Source organism: Gopherus flavomarginatus, chromosome 3 (genome assembly GCF_025201925.1).
Source record: "Gopherus flavomarginatus isolate rGopFla2 chromosome 3, rGopFla2.mat.asm, whole genome shotgun sequence".
Lineage (NCBI taxonomy): Eukaryota > Metazoa > Chordata > Testudines > Testudinidae > Gopherus > Gopherus flavomarginatus.
In genome coordinates, this window is record NC_066619.1 from 99,860,594 (window position 1) to 99,880,846 (window position 20,253).

The 20,253-nt window shown below is 41.5% G+C and overlaps 1 protein-coding gene across 4 annotated transcripts in view; it reads right to left on the reverse strand.

Annotated features, from left to right (window-relative positions):
* Window positions 1-4,184: 4,184 nt before the first annotated feature.
* CARNMT1 (carnosine N-methyltransferase 1) overlaps window positions 4,185-20,253 on the reverse strand; it is a 29,077-nt gene continuing 13,008 nt past the window's right edge. For 3 of the 4 annotated variants that reach the window (XM_050944207.1, XM_050944206.1, XM_050944208.1), the window contains exons 4-8: window positions 15,402-15,542; window positions 8,221-8,399; window positions 5,473-5,586; window positions 4,710-4,813; window positions 4,185-4,407 (exon numbers count right to left, since the gene is read on the reverse strand). In XM_050944207.1, coding sequence (XP_050800164.1) covers window positions 4,291-4,407; window positions 4,710-4,813; window positions 5,473-5,586; window positions 8,221-8,399; window positions 15,402-15,542 — 655 coding nt within the window. In that variant the 3' untranslated portion in view covers window positions 4,185-4,290. Of the gene's footprint in view, window positions 4,408-4,709; window positions 4,814-5,472; window positions 5,587-8,220; window positions 8,400-15,401; window positions 15,543-17,453; window positions 18,323-20,253 lie in introns of all 4 variants that reach the window. The other variant, XM_050944209.1, reaches the window with a different exon arrangement.

Here is a 20,253-nt window from a genome sequence, read left to right on the forward strand (position 1 = left end):
TGAACCTCTCGCCCGGCTGCTCATTTCTCTGTCACCTCGTCCTGCGCCTTTCTCAGGTTTAGCTGCTGGCTTCGGAACGCCCTCCTGTTTTGTAGCTACCCGGCAGGAGCGGGGGCCCGAAGCTACCCAACCCCACTAAGCACCTGTAATTTACCAGGGTCCAGCTGTTTAGGACCCATGTTATAAACTAGAGCTGAGAAGTGCTGATTTGATTTAATCCTGCCCAGGACAGAGGAGCTATACTTCAGCTATACTTTATCTTGGCCCAGGGTGGCACCTTCAATTCACCACCCGGATCCCCCTGTGGGCATACCAGTCACATGAAGAGGGATTTAGTATATCCCTGCTTGGAACACAGTACCTCTGGGGATGAAGCTCAAATCTGCATACCTTTTTGCAGCTTTATCCTATTACAAACTTTGCTGTCGCTTTGGCATAACTGCTTTCCACCACCGGGACTGATTATGATTTAGGTTTGGGATGGAGCAAGCTGACAATTCCAGTAAGGATTATCTCAATAAAATCAGTACCACACAGTGTGCATACTGAATTAAATGGTCAAGAGTGATTGGGCAATAATATAGGTTTAAAGGGACTTGTATGATCAACATTTACCCTAAATGTGCCTTATTTCAACAAATTTAAAAATGAAAAAGGCTTTTTAATTTATGTATAAAGGATTAGAGTAGATTGTACAGGGGGGAAAAAAGCCACAGGAGACCATTAGTTGCCTTCTAAAGGCAGCAAGAGTTTATTTATTTTTATTTCCCATAATGGCAGCATCTAAGCTTTCAGTGGGCTTTACTTGAGATTAGTGTAATTTATTTTTATTAAAAAAAACAAAAATCTCATTCCTTTTAGAAAGTCCAGTCTACCTGCAAGTAAACCTTTACTGAAAACTGCTGTTAGTCCAATGTTTTCTGGATAGGGATCAGAGCAGAACAGTTTTTAAAAATGTGCAGGCTTTATGCTCCTAGACAGCATTTAAAATAGTAAATGCCTTTTTGCCCATGTGAACTTTAAAACTGTACTTTCAATTAAAGCAAAATTGGAAGCATGAAATATTTGCCTTAAACAGAAAGTTAAAAGTGACTTTATAAATGCCAAGGTACCACAGCTAAATGAGTGAGAGATTTTACAATTTATGATATTTTAAACTCACTATTATCCAATCCTATTCCATGGAAACAGCTTGATTCCCTACCATACCTTTTTTACTTTTAAAAGGATTTTCAAAGGGGATGATAGTGTAGCTAAGTTAACCATTAGATTAATGTAAAGAGAACAAAAACAGTTAATTTGATCCTTCCTCTAAACACAAGCCATTTAATAATTATTCTCATAGAAAATATTTATATAACTTCAAAATACAAAACAATTGTATGAAATTACAATCTGTGGATTAATATCCATCTAATTTACTTTAGTAGGCAATTTACAACAAGGAAACACAATATTAGAGGTAGATTAAAGTACCACGTGTAAATTGCCTTGAAGTTCCAATCAAATATCCAACAATTAACCTAGGTATGCTGAAACAAATATAGAAGTTGTTGCTAACAGCCAGAGGTGGGTGGGGGTGGAGCACACAGAGTCATGTGCCCCCCAGATTTCTACCAGGGTTCACACCAGAACATCAGAAATATAAGGGCTGCTGCAGAGGCAACTCATAACTGTTGATATTGCTGAGGCACAATTTAATGGTTCGGTAGTGAACGCTGGCAGCAGAGATGACATGTGCAGGTGGGAGGCATGCCATATGGCCTGGTGACTGCAGCATGGCCTCACAGTCAGTCGCTGAGCCTTCTTCAGTGCAATGCAAAGCAGCTTCACAGCACCTCCCATCTCACAACCAGCGCCCTGCCCTCTGGCCAGCCTCACCTTTGGCCATACACTTCCAGTTCAGCCAGGCCTTTTGCCACACGATCCCAGCTCCCTGGACTCTATTCCTGCCTTGGTGATGGACAAGGAGCTGGAACAAGGCAGCTGGGCCCAGTTCTCAGGGCTGCAGGTGCAGTCCCTGCCAGGGCCGGCTCCAGGCCCCAGCGCGCCAAGCACGTGCTTGAGGCAGCATGCCGCAGGGAGCACGGTTGCCGGGAGGGCGGCAGGCCTCTCTGGTAGACCTCCCGCAGGCGTCCCTGCGGAGGGTCTGCCGGTCCCGCAGCTCCGGGTGGATCATCCGCAGGCACACCTGCGGGAGGTCCACCGGAGCCGTGGGACCGGCGGACCCTCCACAGGGACGCCTGCGGGAGGTCCACCGGAGCCGCGGGACCGGCGAGCAGCAGAGTGCCCCCCGCGGTGTGCCGCTGTGCTTGGGGCAACAAAATGCCTAGAGCCGGCCCTGGTCCCTGCACACACACATGCCTGCACAGCTGCATGAGGTTAAATGCAAGTCCTTTCCCTCTGTATAATGAGGTATCCCCACCTCACTCCCAGCAGCGCAGTGTGGCTTGTAAAGCCCTTTGAGACATTGCTGGAGCACAGCAAGCTGATTGCTGCTCTAGACATGCCCTGTGAGCCAGCCTCAGACTCTATCCATGCTGCACTGAGACCTTCAGATTTCTGCCAGCCTGGGGGTAGCTTTGAACAACCTTTGGTCCCTGGGCAGTAGCCCTCCATCTATGCCCCACGTTCAGCAGGTAGCTTATGCTGTCTGGAGTAGGCTAAGCCCCTATGCCCTGTCTGTGCCCCTCAGCCAAGGGCATATGCAGGAGGCCGCCGTACCTGGCTGCTGCTGCTGCCTGTGAAAAAGGGCAGGTGGTGCCACTTGCAGGGAAGAGAAGGAGCCAGGATCCCTCAACTCTTACTCTGCGTGGGCTAGGGTTTGATGTCTTCTCCTCCTCTCTGCCAGATCCCAACCACGGCTGCAGGTTCCCTGGGCTAGTGCACAATGCCCCCTTAACCTCTTCCTGCCTGTACTGCAGCTGGGGGGACAAGAAGTGGCTGGTTTATAATCAGTGGGCAGCAGCAGCCTGGAGGCAGTAGCTGCCTTTCCATCATGGGAAGGGACAGAGCTGCTTCCAACAGCAGGTATAAGGAGGGGGTAAGGGATGAGCTCTGCAAAGACAGAGACAAGGGGCAGGGGCGGGGCAGCTCCTGTGCAAGGCAAAGGAACACCACATAGGATTTGCTTAATTTTAAACTTAGTGACTCCCCATTATTACAGCACAGCCATACACTTTGGGCAGTTATCCCAACTGTGTAACTGCTTTCTAAAAAAAAGAAAGTAGCAGGATTTTTCTATTGTCTAATAATCCTTAAAATAAATGCTTCAAACACTTTATTTAAGCAACAGATAAGTTACACTGATAAACTTCAAATGGGCAAAGTGAGAGTGCAGTTCCTGAATTAGCAGACCAAGTCTTATTTTCATTTTAAGGTTAATTTACTCCTGCTCCTTTGTGACATGATGCTTTGTTTCACTCCATACTATGATTTCATATATCAATATTCAAATTACCAAAGCCAACAAACTATTAGAATAGATTGCTAAGCTTAGCATGGCCAGAAAATTATAATTTAGAGTTTCTAAAATATTTTATCTTTTGTTTCTATTTTCAGTCCTACAGAAAATGGTCCTGGGAGCGCTAAGTCACAATGAATGCAGCTTTCAAGAAACATTTTAGAACTGTTCAAAAATTTCAGATTTTGTAAATATTCTATTTTTTTAAATTGATAAGAAATTCTTCTCTAAACTGTGGCTGAGCTTGTATTATACCTCTAAACATTCACAAAGCCACAAGGAAAAATGAAAACAATTAGAATTTTGTTTAAAAACTGAGGCAGAATACACAAACATTTTTTGTTTTAAGCCTCAGATCGAAAGTGAAAACAACAGTCCCAGTTCTGATATCAAACACAGAATTGTACATCCTTTCCAACAGATCTTGAGAGCTGTATATTGTGCATGTTACAGACAGCTGCAGATAAAAGGGAAATTATTTTGGATTTCAGTACTGCTGAATAATTATTAAACCATTTTTATCAGGACAACCTCATGGCAGACATTAAAACAGGAGTTTTATACTTGTGAAAATGGGATGTTTGTATGCACTCTGATGAATGAGGGCTGTGTATGTGTACATTTTCTTCCATATTCACTAGTACGGTACAAATATGCATGGCACAGTATATATCTGGATAGCAATACAGGTATTAAGAAAATAGACACTCTCAAATTCCTGTTAAGAATAAACAAGGCACCACTGATTTGAGGTTGTATCCAGTCATTACCTAGTCCATTGTGTGTTATAAATTTTAGCATTATCTCCAGCATTTTTTCTGAAGAATCTATTTGAAACACTGCAACTCTGGTTTCCTAACCACAAACAATACACATTCATAGTAGTATTTCATCATGGATAGTTCATTCACAGTGTATGTAGACAATACAGATTCTTTCTCCACCTGAAAATAAAAATTGAAGTTTTCAGAATATTTTCTGAAATAGCACCTGAAGCAATTCCCTCCAAAATGTGTGTTACTCCTCTGAACAGTCATCACTGTTATGTGTTTACAGTCAGTATTATTTACCCTTTAATGAATTAAAAACCAGACAGCTTAAATATAACTACAACTGTCAACATAAACATGTAAGCATCTTAAAAGTTAAAAACCTATATTAAACAACATTTAAGGAAAAGCCCTAGTATGTATAGTTTTGGTTGACCCATCTACTCCAATAAGCATTACTCACAATCTATCCGTACCTCTAGATGGAATCCGTACTGTAATATAACATTTTTTATATCCTCATAACTCAATTCTATAGAAAGTTCATTTGCCAAGTTTTCAAAGTGGTAAAGGAGAGGACCTAGAATACAAAGATAAAGGGATTCAGTAACACTAATACCAATTTTATTGTCAGAAGTAAACTTTTACCTAAACTTTTATATGAAGTCAATTCTATAGCATTTGGGATAAATATGAAATCAACGAAGAAAAAATATGACACCCTGAGCTGTAAACTAACTGATAAGTAGAGCTAGCTGACAGCTGTGCCCGTATATAGGTGGTCTACCACTTTTCATTATTAGCCCGTTTTCAGTTGCTTACAGCTTTAGCAAACTAAAGTTTCAGTAACAAATGGTTCAGCCATCTGAGAGAACAAGATTGGGGGGAAAATACATTGTTTTGCCAATGTTAAAAAGAAATGGTTAATAATTTAAGAAACTGAGCACCTCAGTGCTTTGGAGTATAGATGTGACACTTTGGAGGGTGCAGTCCTCAGGCCAGGGAGATGCATTTTGTTTCCTTATGAAAATTCACTCAGATTTGGCTGAATAATAAGAATCTGAAAATCACTGTTGACCCATGTGCAGAGGCTTGAGAGAATAGGGTAGGTAAAAATGCTGAAGATACCATGGCTATGAATGCTGAGCAGGACTTCCCCTGCAACTGCTCCTCCCACTCACCAGGGGGCATTGGTCATGTCAGGCAATAGAACTGAGAGCAAGAAGATGAATAATTTACCTAAATTTATCCATATTCCTCCTGGTTTGAGAATTTTCCATATTGTGTCAATGTAATCAATGACATTATGCGCTGTGTCTATGAAGAAGCAGGTTGCTATGCAGTCCCACATATCTGTACAAAGAAATATACATTATCGAGTGCACATGATCGGCTGCAACATCAATTCTCTGTATAAGACTTTACCGTTGGCTTGTATTTAGCATTTAGTATCAGAATATATAGATATTTAGTCACACCTAAGATCAGCTTTAGTTAACAGTAAAGAGAATGGCTAGAAGTTGAATATTTCCTGACATTTTATTGAAAGGAAACCAATGATACTGTGTTACTGTAAAAGCAGGACAATAAAGGTATGCCTACACCGCAAGTAAAAACCCTGGGCTGGCCCATAACAGGTGACACGGGCTCAGGCTGCTTAATTGTGGGGCAGACATTTGGGGCCACTCTGCAGACAGAGCTCTGGGACCCTCTCACCTTGTAGGTTGTAGAGCCTGGGCTCCAGCCCAAGCCTGAACATCTATACCACATTTAAACAGCTGCTTACCCTGAGCCCTGCCAGCACTGAGTTTTTAATTGCCATGTAGGTCAGAGGTTTTCAGACTGAGGGGCAGAATACATCCAAGGGAAGGCGTGCGTGCGTGTGTGAGAGAAGCTTTAGAAAAATGAAAAAAACAAACAAAAAAAAACCTTACTGTGGACATTCCTCTGCACATATCAGGTCTTCAGATGACACAGTGCATTTGACTCTACATGGCGCTGTGCCAGAGGCAGCTCCAGGCCCCAGTATGCCAAGCACATGCTTGGGGCGGCATGCCACGGGGGGCGCTCTGCCGGTCGCCGGGAGGGCGGCAGGCAGGATGCCTTCGGCGACATGCCTGCAGAGGGTCCAGAGAAGCCACGGGACCAGAGGACTCTCCGCAGGCATGCCTGCGGGAGGTCCACTGGAGCCGCGGGACTGGCGACCGGCAGAGAGCCTTCCGCAGCATGACGCCATGCTTGAGGTGGCGAAACGTCTAGAGCCACCCCTGCGCTGTGCATTTTGAGATTTTCATTAAACTTGCACAGTATTATACAAAGTCGTTGCCATTTGTACTTTAATCTGTCTGCTACGATGCAGTGTGCGTATTTAATTGTAAGCACAGATCACAACTACAGTTTTGATTTTGCTCTTATTACACTGGATCACTCATGCCATGGGGGGGGGGGGGGGTGGGAAGGGCTCAAGCAAAAAACGAAGCCGAAACTGATTCGAGCGAAACGCTGCCGCCGCATACATTGGTATATGTACTTGTGTGACAGGAACAGGGATGTGAAACTACTACACATACAAAGAAGGAGGGCATGATCAAATAACTTTGAGAACCACTGTGTACATACAGCCTTAGGGCCAGATTTCCATTAAGCAAGGCTCAAGAGCTGATACTTTAATTTAATTAATTGATTTTACACTCAATTGAGCATGGATACCACAACTGTGTACACAAAAGTAGGAAAACAAAAATGTACCCAGACTCTGGACCTCTTGAGCACTTTTAAAATCCAGAACAGAAGGCTGCCCATCATCAAAATATTTGGTGATTTCACTTTGAAATATCTTTATCCCAAACCACAATTTTTACTTTTGTATTTTCTATTGTATTTAACCTTACTTTAAATTAAATGCTTTGCATAGATATAAGGAAAGTCTTTTGAAGTGCAGATTTCCTTTTTCCATCCTCCCATATTCTCTGAAGTTATGAAAGATTAGGCCCTTTTAGGTTCAAATAAATATTTTTTAAAAACATTTATTTTTAGATTTATCTCTGACTTACAACAGCCTTCATTCCCTGGTTTGAGCTACAAACATCTGAACAATAGCAGGGGGCTGACTACAAGCCACAATGCCTGTGGGAAAAGATATTACTAAAGAAACCAGCGTTTAGCAGGGCAAAGGTGTGGGTTCAAACATGTATGCCAAGTGCAAGGAAGGAATAGCACCAGCTGGTCATATAGTATAGACAAGTAACCTCCAGATAAAAGTAAGAAATCCATCATCACTTCCAGTCTTACTAGTACTAGGAACTGAGGTGGAAAATATTTAAGTACAGTAAGTACAGTTATCTTCTGTACATGAATTAGGGGAGAAAAATTACCTCATCAGTTGCAACAAAAAATATTTATCCAGACAGCTTTCACAAATGACAATAAGAATGTTTGTGTTGACAGGAACATTGTGATTTTTCATAAACATTATCCCTTCGCACATCCTTGAAATACTGGTCATTGATAGTTAATGAATATCTATTTCTTTTATTTGTAAATAATTGTTTTAGTAATAATTTGCCATGTTGTTTATTTTTAAATCAAGTAACAATAAATAGACTTCATTTATATCCATGAAAAGCATAGGCTGTTTATATTGTGTATTTCTTTAACATAATCATCAGGAAAGAAAATAGACACGAAAGATCACAGTGTTGTAAGTTGTCCAAGATATCACCATTCTCATTAAAAGAACAGAGCATATATAATCCTACAAGGATATAATTTAGACACTTAAATATGCTAGAGCACACATATAACTTTTGCTTCTTTCAATTCAACTCATTTTGGTTGAGAAGAATCTAGGTGTAATATACAACTTTAGTGCCTACTTTAATGATCCAAGGCATAATTTGGTTTTAATTTTAAATAGAATTCTATTCTTCCATACTGGGTTTATATTTAGTGTGTTCATGAATTCTGACCTCTAATTTCTCTACTTACTGCACTCTGAGTAAATTTCTTGAAAATCCCCTGCTGTCATAGAAAAGTTTGCACCAGAAGGAAGACTGTGGGGGTCAACATCAGGGAAATAAACTGGTCGTATCTGATCAGCAGATCTCCTGTTATTGCTAAACTGATGAATCCAGGGATAAAGTTTATGAGAGTTAATTTCAGAGCATCTGCAAAATATGAAAGTCAGAATGATTCAGTTTCAACTAAGTGCTCAAGTATTACTTAGAAAAGTAAGTGTTTTGCATTAAAATTGGTAAGTATAAAATGATTTGATTTTCAACAATACGTATGATGAATTTAGTTGCTAATCTGGATGTTATAAAATATTTCTGTAGGCTTTTACTTAGGTTATTATTCCAACTTCAAGAGAAATAAAACACAGTTTTATTGAAAAGGGGGGGTTTCTTCTTTTTGCTTCCTGTATTTCAACCATGTTTTATGTCTAGCTTAAAAGAAAACCAATAGTGCAGTTATTTCTGTAAGATGAGTGAAAATTGCCATTACTTATGTTCAATTGTGCTAAACCATTAGAATTCTCATTAGTCGTCATGGAAAAGTGTACTTGTTTATTTTATAAATAAAGAGAAGAGTGATGACTTAAGTCCTTTCTTATTTTTATATTTTCCTAAGAATACCTATTTTCATTCTAGATTCTTGCTGAGAGTTGCCTTTCTTGAGTCAGAATAAAAGAGACTTTGTGGCACAGCACAGTAAAAACATTTTTCTGAAAGGTCATCCTTTAAACAAAAGCATGTATTTAGATTATTTCAATAGATCTGCAAAGTAAAATAATTTGCCATTGGGCAGTTTTACTAATATCATTTGAGCATATACATTTACAATACTGCAATTAATTTTAACAGCCTCATGCCATTCTTCTTTCTGTACACTGCAGTGTGGACTAACACATAGCAAAGTAACATGGAACCCTTACAGACTATTTCCACTATGAAAAATGATTAAAATGACACGCTCCTATGAATTCCAACTTCTGCACAGGGGTCAAGGTGGACATTTTGAATGTTCAATGGTAGGCCCAAACTGAGGAAGAGCTCCGTGGCTTCACAAGATGCCCATGAAGTTACATCTAGGGAGCAACCTTTCAGAAGTTGTCTAGCTAAGGGAACACAAGATTTCCTTTTCTGCGGAGGTATCCCCTACTACTGACAATTTTTGAAAAGGCTGCCGTAGAAGAAAATAGGCTGAAAAGGTGCACTGTGTACTATAAATGGTCCTGACCAACAGTAAACCGTAGGACTCTTGTGAGATTCGTGGATCGCAATATGGAAATGTGTGTCGTGAAGGTCAAGGGCCAAGAACCAATCCCCTTGGTCCAGTGATAGAATTATTGCTGCAAGTGTCAACATTTTGAATTTTTGGGCCTTCACAAAAGTGTTAGTAGCCCTATATCTGAGATAGGTCTCTAACCCCCAGTCTTTTTGGGGAATACCAAATACCAGGAAATACCTGGAATAAAACACTCTCCCTCTGTGTTGCACTGGAACCAATTCTACAGCACCAAGAAGAGGAGAGAGCATATTTAGTTTTGTAGCAGGTTCTTGTGAGAGGTGTCCCTGAAGAGGGACAGGAAAGGGGTGTTCATAAGCAGAAGAGAAGTAAAATAGATGGAGTACTCTATGGAGTTGATCTCCAAAACCCACTTGTCCATAGTGACTGCTCCCAAGCCTGCCAGGAGTGGTAAAGGTTGAGAAGTAGGTGGTTTTCTTTCCTGGAACCTCTGTCTCTTTCACTTAGGGTCATATGGTATCTGGGGGAGCTCGAGAATTGGGCAGGATTAAATCTTTTCACCATCGGGAAATTACTAAGCTCTCTCTTTTGGGCAACTGTATGGAACCTGAGAGAATGCAAAGTAGCCTTGGAGTCCTTTAATGTATGCAGAGATTCATCCATGCTGTCAGTGAATAATTTAGTATTGTCAAAAGAGAGGTCTTCGACCGTATTTTCGACCTGCTTTGGAAATCCTAAGAGCTGGAGCCAGCAGGCCTGCCTCATAACTACTGCTGTAAAAATCGAACAGGCAGTAGTATCAGCATCATTGAGGGAGCCTGCAGAGGCCTGAGCAGCTGGCCTTCAGCAATAATTGGCTGGAATTGCTCTCTATATTTTGTTAGTAGATGCTCAATAAATGAGTTCAGCTTGACATAATTTGTACGATTGTACTTTGCCATTAACAGCTGGTAGTTGGCAATTCTGAATTGCAAAGTACTGACGAATTCGATTTTCTACCCAACGGGTCTAAGTGCTTATGCTCCTTGTGGTAAGTCACAGATTTAGCATGGTGCTGCCTCCCATATTCATTAACTGTGTCAAGCACCAAGGAGTTAGAAAAGGGACAAGAAAATAAAAATGTTGAGTCCTTAGATTGAATATAATTCTTATCTGCTCCCTTGCATGTAGGTAGCAAGGGTGTGCCATATAACCTTTGCAGGGTCCAGTACGGCCTCTAACAGACAAGGTAACGTGGACAGATGAAGCTGTATGAAGGATGTCAAGCAGCTTATTATGGTGTGGCTCTTTAACCTCTCAGGAGGAATCTGCAAAGAATCCACAATTCTATTGATAAGTTCCTGAAACTGCTTGAAGTCATCCACCAGGGAGGGAAGAGGTGGCATAGCTGCCTCATCCAGGGATGAAGAGATGTCAGCTGGTGGAGAGACCTTTTCATCAGCTCTAGCTTCCTGTTTCTCAAAAGGTTTCTTCCCGCAGTTCTGGTCCGCTAGGGAGGGAGGGTGATGACTATCTTTGTGAGTAGTGGTTCTCCAGGCCTAGAAAATTGCTGATGATAGGATGCCCAAAGGTCCCGGTATAGCCAAAGAGGTCGTGTACATGCCATGGGTGGAGGCATCCATGGGTGTTCATACCAGCAAATAGTCGTCAGGGCCATTTCTGATAAGTGACACCAATCTCCTCAGACATCTTTGGAAAAGAGCCTCAACAGGAACGGAGGGAGAGCTTTGCAGAGATATTTGGCAGACTGAGGCAAGATCTTCATCAGAATCATCCTCTTCCAAATCACTCTGTAGCTATGGAGTACTGGAAGATGAAGCCATCAGTACTGAGTAAATATATGGAAGTAATCACTAACAGGAGTAAATCGGAGCCATGTAATGATCAGTTGGGCATCTCGGACACAGCAAAGACACAGGGAAAGCAAAACTCCTGTGATACCAAGTGTTGTCGGTACCATGCCCATGGCCTGCACTGAAATAATAGTGGCTGAAGGAGTTGACGGTACCATGAATCTCAACTGCTCCAAGGACAATATAGAGCTGAGTGTGCTTCTCCAGTACTGGATGAGAAGAGAAAGAGCTCTTCTTGAAGCCTTGCTCCACTGATAGTATCAGTGACCGCCTGGAGCCCAAGACTCAGCAGCAGTGGTCCCCAAACTTTTCAAGGTCACACTCTCCTTTACCTGTCTGCGCCTTGGCTGGAAGTGGGGCCGTGGCTCTGGGGGTGGGTTGGTGGTGGGGTGTGCAGACAGCGGTAAGGAGGCTGGGCTGGCAGTCAGGGCACAAGGCCAGAAGCTAGGTGGCTCTCCCTCTCCACTCCCACTGGGGGCTGGCCTGGGCTCTAGCCACACTCCCCCCACCCCCCCCCAGTGGGCATGCCCCACAGTCTGGGGACCTCTGCTCTACAGTCTTCAGGTTTGACAGTATCTGAGGAATCAGCAGCCTTGTGAGTACCAGGTCAGAAAGCAATGGGTGCTTAAGTACAGGAGTCATCCGAGATAACTTCTTAGAGGCAGATTTGCTACATGAAGAATCTCAAGGGACGGTCTTTATGAATATTATGGTAGGAATCTTGGGTCTTAGATGCCCTCAAGGAGCGCAGTTCAGAAACAATGAAGGCAGCAGACTTATTCAAAGACTGGTGTACACAAGGAGACCCCTGGCGAGGGGCAGAGGCTAGGTGCATTTAGATCTTCATCATGAGGAGTCCAAGTTTGATCTCTCTGTTTTTCTGGCTCTAGATTTTAATGCCAGAGAGTACTTTTGGAAAATAGGAGATTCTCTGAGACAACAGATGCACCAGGACTAACGGTCACTCATTGGGATTGCCTCCTGGCACAAAAGGCAACATTCTGAAATCAGGAGATCCCAGCATGCCCTCCAAGAAAAAAATCAAACTCACAGGAGGGGAGAATCTATCTAAAGGATACTAAGAATAAAATATATATTTTTCCCTACTACAGCCAAAATTACTACTAAGTACTAACTGCTAAAATAAACCTAATGGGACACAGTGGAGGTAAAAACACAGACAACTGCTAAAGCTCCATCTGAGACCAAGAAGGCTGAGCAGGAACTGAAGGCGGTTCACCCGCGCAGTGCTATGTAACAGCACAGAGCATGAGACTAAGTAACTTGCATGTGCAGGCTGAACGGAGACTACTACGAGAAATCTCCGATCAAAGGCGCAGGAGGCTCAAGCACACTTAGAATGGAATGCCCATAGGGACGTTACTTGAAGAACCAGTGGGTTACAGAATATATTAAATTATACCACATAACTAACTAGGGGATGGACTAGATGACCTCTTGAAGTCCTGTCCAGACCTTTTTATGATTTTTATATGGGAGAGGACTTTGCATTTAGGGGTCTCATCCCAACACAGGAAATCAGATGTATTAATCTACACATCTAAGAGAGATTACTCATTTATGAATGATAAAAGTGGGAATACTGAACATAAGCAGCCTCCCAACCACCAGATATCACTGCCTATCATGATGAACAACATGGTCATTATTTCCTTTTATTCCCTCCTCTACATTTGTCTGTACGTATACATCTGTTGGCTCTTGTTTATACTTAAGAGTATGTCTACACTGCAATTAGACCCCTATGGCTGGACCGTACCAACTCACTCAGGCTAAGGGGCTGTTTAATTGCAGTGTAGACATTGTGGCTCGGGCTGCCCCCTGAGCTCTTGCAGGGTCCCAGAGTTCAGGCTATATAGCCTGAGCCCAAATGTCTGTGCCGCAATTAAACAACCTCTCAGCCTGAGCCCAAGACAGCTGGCACAAGTCAGTCATAGGCTTTTAATTGCAGTGTACACATAACCGTAGACGATCAACTCTTTGGGGCAAGGGCCATTTTTCTGTTCTGGTTGTACAATGCTATCACAGTGTCCTGGTCCATAACGAGGTTCCTGGGTGCTACAGTAATTAAAAAAAAAATAAAAAAAATTGTTAAGTATAAGAATCAAAGTATTAAGTGTTTTCACAGGTATGTGTCACATCAGACAGATGAGCCAGTCTACTGGCAATCTGGTTCCTTTTGACCCTTGGGAGATGATAAATGTGATATCCTCCCATATACTTGCTGGCATTCCAACTAAGGATAAGAACAACTATTGTATCTTGATATCTTCCCCCTCTCACCCCTCACATCCACCTTCTGTTCTCCCTCTAAACAGCTCATTAGTAGTAGGATTGGCTATTTCCTTTCTGGAACTGTGATAATAGCCAACCACTCTTCTCCCTCTGCTTCCCCATCAAATTCCCATGGTTCTTAAATTTGCATACAATAATGTTTTTTAATCAAATGTTAACTTCACTCACTTAAATACAAATCTGAACCAAGTGTTTGATGGCAAGCATGTCCACAGAGGGATGTTATTTTAATTACTCGTTAATAGTCCATATCAGTTTAGAAGTATGCAAGTGGTTTGAGTAGATGCTAAAGGCAAACAATTATATAGGATTTTAGTAGCCATCAAAAACTAGCTACATTACCAGCAGCATGTTTTTGAAACTTAAATTTTTTTTTTCAAAATTGATTAACAAGATATGGACAAAGGAAAAGAGAGGAATGCTATCTACACTTTAAATCTAGATATAATCCATACGAGTCCTTTTTACTAAATTAAGCACTAGAGTTCGTTTGTTTTTTTAAAAGTCAGTAAATAAAAATGCAAGTACCGAAAGAGAAAATATCGAATCATAAAAAAAATAGTTAGCAACTCACTTCATATGTGAAGCTTTTATAATCTTGCTGGAACAGACTCTGAATTTAGAACTCCTGCAGTGAGATCTTTCTAAATGAAATTTAGAGCATTAACCAGAAACTGACTAAAAATGGCACCAGATTCCTGCTCAAATCGTTTTTCAGATAATGTATTGTTGGAGATAGCTGGTGAGGTACAAAACAGAAAGTAGCTTGACACCTGGATAAAGAAAGATTGGAGCACTCCTGATTCAGTATTGTTTTGACTTGTCAACTGAAGAATAGTTATGAAAATCATTCTATTCTATATAGGTTCTTATACTGCGCTCATTAACACAGAAACTGAGCGCCTTCCAGTAGTGCGTTCAGCAACATGACTAATATATGTCATTAATGGAAAATGAACATGGGACATCAACGTGTCATGCTTCTAATTACACATGGTATAATGCTTATAAGATAATCTTTCTTATCATAGCCTCACTTAAACTTAACATTTATAGTGGATTCTACTGCTGTGAACCTATGAGTAATTAGAAGGTGTATGCAGCTGCTGGATGAGAAAGCTTGCCTAATAAGTGTTTTGATATTTTAATAGCAATGAGGCATCTATTTATAAATTTTTCTGTCAAACAACAAAAAATGTATACATAAAATTAAATACTTTAGAAATTTGCCTTAACTTTTAGTAATAAACACAACCTATTTTATTTTTATTTATAAGTTTTCTTTGGTGCTTATCACCATAGTATCAGAACTCCTTGAACATATGAATCAATTTATCCTCAACATCTCTATGAGATCAGAAGTACATCCATTTTACAGATTTAAAACAGAAGCACAGAAATTATATAACCTACTCAAGCTCAAACAGGAAACATGTGGCTGAGCCCAGATCTCCTGAGTTCCAGTTCAGTACTTTAACCACAAGGCAATTCTTGCTTCTACAATCTTTATGACATACAGGTATGGATATAAAAAATTTTCAAGTCAAATTTTGGAATAATCTCCCATTCCTCCCTCCTACCCTCTTCCAGACATTTACATAAAAGCAAGAGATCTAAAAGATTTGGTTACCTAGATTAGGGATTTTGGAATTTATTTTGATTGATTATTACTTTGTTAAAGGATTGGTCACTGATCTTTGCCTCCCTAGTACATATAGGTTGCAACCAGCAAGTAAAATATAAGCTAAGTACCTGTTGAGTACAAAATTAGAAGAAAAGAGCATAAAGAGGCTCCATTCATTTCCTTGGCAAGCATAACCGAGCATAGCTATTTCCCAGGCCAATCTACCTAGCCCAGCACCAGGTACCAGGATATTAACTTTGGAGAGATCCCTGCAACAAAACAAAAATAGTAGTTAATCCTTTATCCAATATGTCTTAATAAAATGTCTATGGGTCTGGCTAAATACTGTGGTTTTCATATATTTAAGCAGAGATAATTCAGTAAGAATTTTCATTTAAATGTTAGGATTTCTCTGTAGACAAATCAGACTTGTTGTGGACAGGTGCCCCGGGGGGAAAAAAAACACTATAACAGAATAAATTATGGAATCTCAGAGTATTTTTTCTTTTCTTCTTTCTTTTATGCATATTAAAAAAATCTATAGGCAAAAACCTGATTTGTGAAAAACATTCACACCGAATAAAAGGTAAAATAATTCACACTTAGTTGTGGTATAATACAAAATTAAAAGACAGCTATTCTTCAAATAGTTTTCTTAACTTTTTAGACCATCCCTGTAAAACACAACTGTATTTGTTTGTAAAGGTGACATGCAAATTTAAAAAATGGGTTTGTGCCCCATGTCCCTCCCCCCACTTCTCTGGATGCACAGTGACAACCTACTTAGTTTTTAAATATTAGAAATTCAGGTCTTGTTTACCCTAAAAGAGTGCTTTCCTTAAGGACTATGGACAACTGCAGATCTAGTAGAAGCAGCAAAGAGTCCTGTGGCACCTGGTAGACTAACAGATGTATTAGAGCATGAGCTTTCGTGGGTGAATATCCACTTCGTCGGATGCATGTCATGCCCATGAAAGCTCATGCTCCAATACGTCTGTTAGTCTACAAGGTGCCACAGGACTCTTAGCTGTTTTTACAGATCCAGAATAACATGTCTACCCCTCTGATACTTGAGAACTAGTAGAGTTTGACATCAGAAACATAAAACAAATAAAATCATATGAATTGACATGGAAGTATTCAGATGATTAAAAATTGTCTGCTAATACATTTAACTCAAATACTTTTTTTTACATTCATCACCCCCTTTGATTATGGATTGGAGAGCTTTTTCAAATTTATTTACATCACTGTAGGGAGTCTACCAATAAAAACAGAAAAGCTAAGACTTGATATTCCGGATGTTTCTAGAAAAGAACATGCAGACAAAAATTGAGGAAGGAAGGGGGAGAAAATTTCAGGCCTCTTTTATATGCTATAAAAGCAAAAAGTAGTGTGCACTCAATTTCTTCCTCCCCCTTTGCAAGTCACCTTTAAGTCAAGAAGTCAGTACATAGATGTAAGTAAGACTTAAAAACTGCATCCAACTGGCATGCAGGACAACACAACCCCAATTTTCAAGATGTGGAAGTGGGAGAAAATTAAATGCAGTCTTCAGAATATTGAGAACCAGGTGGCCAGAATGGGCACAAAGAGTTGACATTACCATGTTTCCAAAACATAAAGAGGAGTGGAGAAAGTCAGTTAACTTTGGAAAGACTGACTTTCAAGAGACAAATCAGAAGGTAGTGAAGAAAGTGCTGACCAGCTTTAAAGATTGTCTTCTTTAAAAAAAGATCATGTATGCAGTGTAATTATAGCCATGTCAGTCAGGTAATATCTTTTTCTGAACCAACTTATGTTGGTTCAGAAAAAGATATTACATCACCCACTTTAAAAAAAAAAAAGTTACAAACTCGTTCTGTAACACTTGTTCCACTTCAGATGTGTGCGCTCAGTGCACTGTTGGAGAATTTCCCCTCAGAAGTACCCATCTGCTGCTCTGCGCTAATGCATGGTGGTATACAGGGTGGAGCCATCTCAAATCTACTCACTTCCTTTTTATTGGAGAGAATGATATGGAAGGTGACACATGGCAGAATGGCCATATGCAACTTATGTCCAAGAACAACAGTTACGAAATAGGTTACTAACTGTTTCTTCTTCAAGTGACTGCACGTATCCATTCTACTTTAGATGACTCACAAGCAGTTTGATCCCACCTCCAGCTTTGAGCCTACCTGAATAAGGACTGGAGGACCACACACCCAAATACGGCATCATCTCTAGATTGCTGAGTCTCAACAATGTCAGGTAAAGGTATACACTGAAGACCAAGTTGCTGGATTTTGAATTTTCTTTGATCAAACCTCTTCCTGGGCATTAACCACAGAGCATCCAGGCTGTCAGGTGGAGGACCACAAGATTGGGTAGGAGGCAGTGACTGTGGTCCTGGGAGACTAGGTCTTGATCCGGTGGTAGAGTTAGCGGATCTTTGACTGAGAGGGACAGCAGAGTGGAAAATCAGCATTGCTGATATCACGCTGGAGCTGTAAAACTTTGACTTGGGCATGAGCCTGCCTCATTTTCAACAATATTCTTGGTATGCGTGGGAGTGGAGCAAATACATACAGGAGCACACTGGCCCAAGGCAACAGGAAAGTGTCCGTGAGGGACTCTGGACTGTGACCTTGTTGAGAACAAAACCAATTATACTTCCTGCTGACTTATGTTGCAAAGAAGTCTACATACGCAGTCCCCCACAGCCACAAAATGGATGTGGCAATGTCCTGATGGACACTCATCATGACTGGCAAATGATCTGCTTAACCCGTCTACCAGACCATTCTTCACACTTGGAATGTGAGAGGATCTGAGGTTGATTAAAATTGGTGATGCGCAAGTCCCACAGTCTGAATGACTCTTGGGATAGCAGAGTCAACTAGGTCCTCCTTGTCTGTAAGTACATGTAGACTTCTCTTGATATGAGGAAGGAAGACTTGACAAACTAGTTGAATGGACGTCAATTCTCCGATCTTTATTTGCAGAGTTAAATCCTGTGAAGATCATAAAACTTCTGTCTGCAGAGAACCCAAGTCAGACCTCCTACCTGAAAGCAGAAGCATTGTAACTAGGGTTAAAGCTGGTTGAGGAGAAACAAATGGCACCTCAGACACACACTTGAGGGGTCTGTTCCCCAGCCCAGCATTGCTAGAATTTGAGTGGGCATTTGCACTACCACTTCTAGAGCGTGATGATTTGGCAAGTAAACTGATGCCAGCCATCCTTGCCATTTCCTGAGATGGAGCTTGGCATGCTGGACTACATAAATGCATGAGGCCGTACGCCCCAGAAGCTTGAGGCAATTTCATATTGTCATGGTGGGATGACTCTTCAGGTCTAAAAGGATGCCCAACACCATCTGGAATTGTAATTGAGGGACAAATGTCTTGGCTTCTGCAGAGTCCAAGACTACTTCTATGAACTTTATTTTTTGCACTGGAGACAGGACTGACTTATCTGTGCTGATAAGCAACTGTAGTGTATCAAAGATAGACTGGATAACAGTCATGCTTGACAGCAGCAGAGTCTTGGACTGGCCTCTCACCAACCAGTTGTCCAGGTAGAGAAAAAAACTTGAAATCTTGATTTTCTGCAGAATGCCACCACCACTGCCACACAGTTTGTGAACACACCTAGGGAGCTGAACAGGCCAAAGGATAGGCATGCAAATTGATAATGGCATTGGTTGACCACAAATCTCAGGAATTTCCTGGGGCTCTGATGTACTGCCACATGAAGACATGAGTCTTTCAAATTGACGGCAGCATACCCATCTCCAGGGAAGAGATAATGGAAGACAACATGACAATGTAAAACTTTATCTTTTTCCAGAGAGGCCTGTTGAGCTATCGCTGGTCTAGTATGGATCTGAGGTATCTTTTTGCTTCTGGGATCAGGAAATAGCAGGAATAAACTCCCTTTTCTATAAGAAACTGCAGAACCTCCTCTATGGCTGCCAAATGGAGGAGAGACTGCACCTCCCAAAGCAGAACTTCTTCATGAGAGTGGTCCCTGAAGAGAGACTGGGAAGGGGCTTGGATAGAGTGACCAGATAGCAAGTGTGAAAAGCCAGAATTGGGGGAGGGGGGCTGGTATATAGGTGCCTAGCTAAGACAAAGCCCCAAATATCAGGACACCTGGTCATCCTGTGCTTGGAAAAGGGGGGACAGAAATTAACTGATGGGTGTATTTCAGTTCCACTGTACTTAAGACCCACTGGTCTGCAATGATTTGAGACCAAGCACTTGGGCAGGTAGATAGCAGGCTGGTAAACAGAGGGGTAGGACCGGCTGGCATGATGTAAGGTGCTATGCTGTCCTTGACATAAACATCAAAATATTTGCTCAGAACTCCTAGTCTGTCTGGATGAACTAGAAGCTGTTGCAGAAGAAGGGGGAAAGTCTCCATTAACCTCTGTTCTTTTTCCTTGTTGGGTCATGTTAGTGAGGAGTGAAAGCAACTAGTGATGTGGCTCCTGAGGACAAAACTGCTTTTAAATGCCCAAATATCAGGCTATGCAGCCTGTCAGTCTGCTCAGAGAACAGCGACAACCCTTCAAAAGGAAGGTCTTGTATAGTTTGTTGGATCTCGAGGGAAACCTGGCGACTGGAGACATGAACATCTGTGAATCATAATGGCTGATGCTGTGACCTTAGCAGCAGAGTTGACAGCGTCCACCCCCACCCGAACTGAGGTTCTAGCCACTAATTTACACTCTTCAACAAGGCAAGAAATTCCTGTCTCGCATTCTCTGGCCATCTGTCTCTTTTTAATATACCATACCCCAGAAGTTGAAGTCGCAGCACCCTAATAATCCCTGCAGTTAGCAATCCTGAAATGCAGCAAACCACTGAATAAAGCTTTCTGCAACAGGTCAAGTTTTGTAGCAGCCCTTGATTGCAAGGTAGACAGCTGTTACCCTTGGTGCTTTCTCATTGGCAGCTGAGACCACAAGCAACCCCTGAGAGAGGTGGGTGC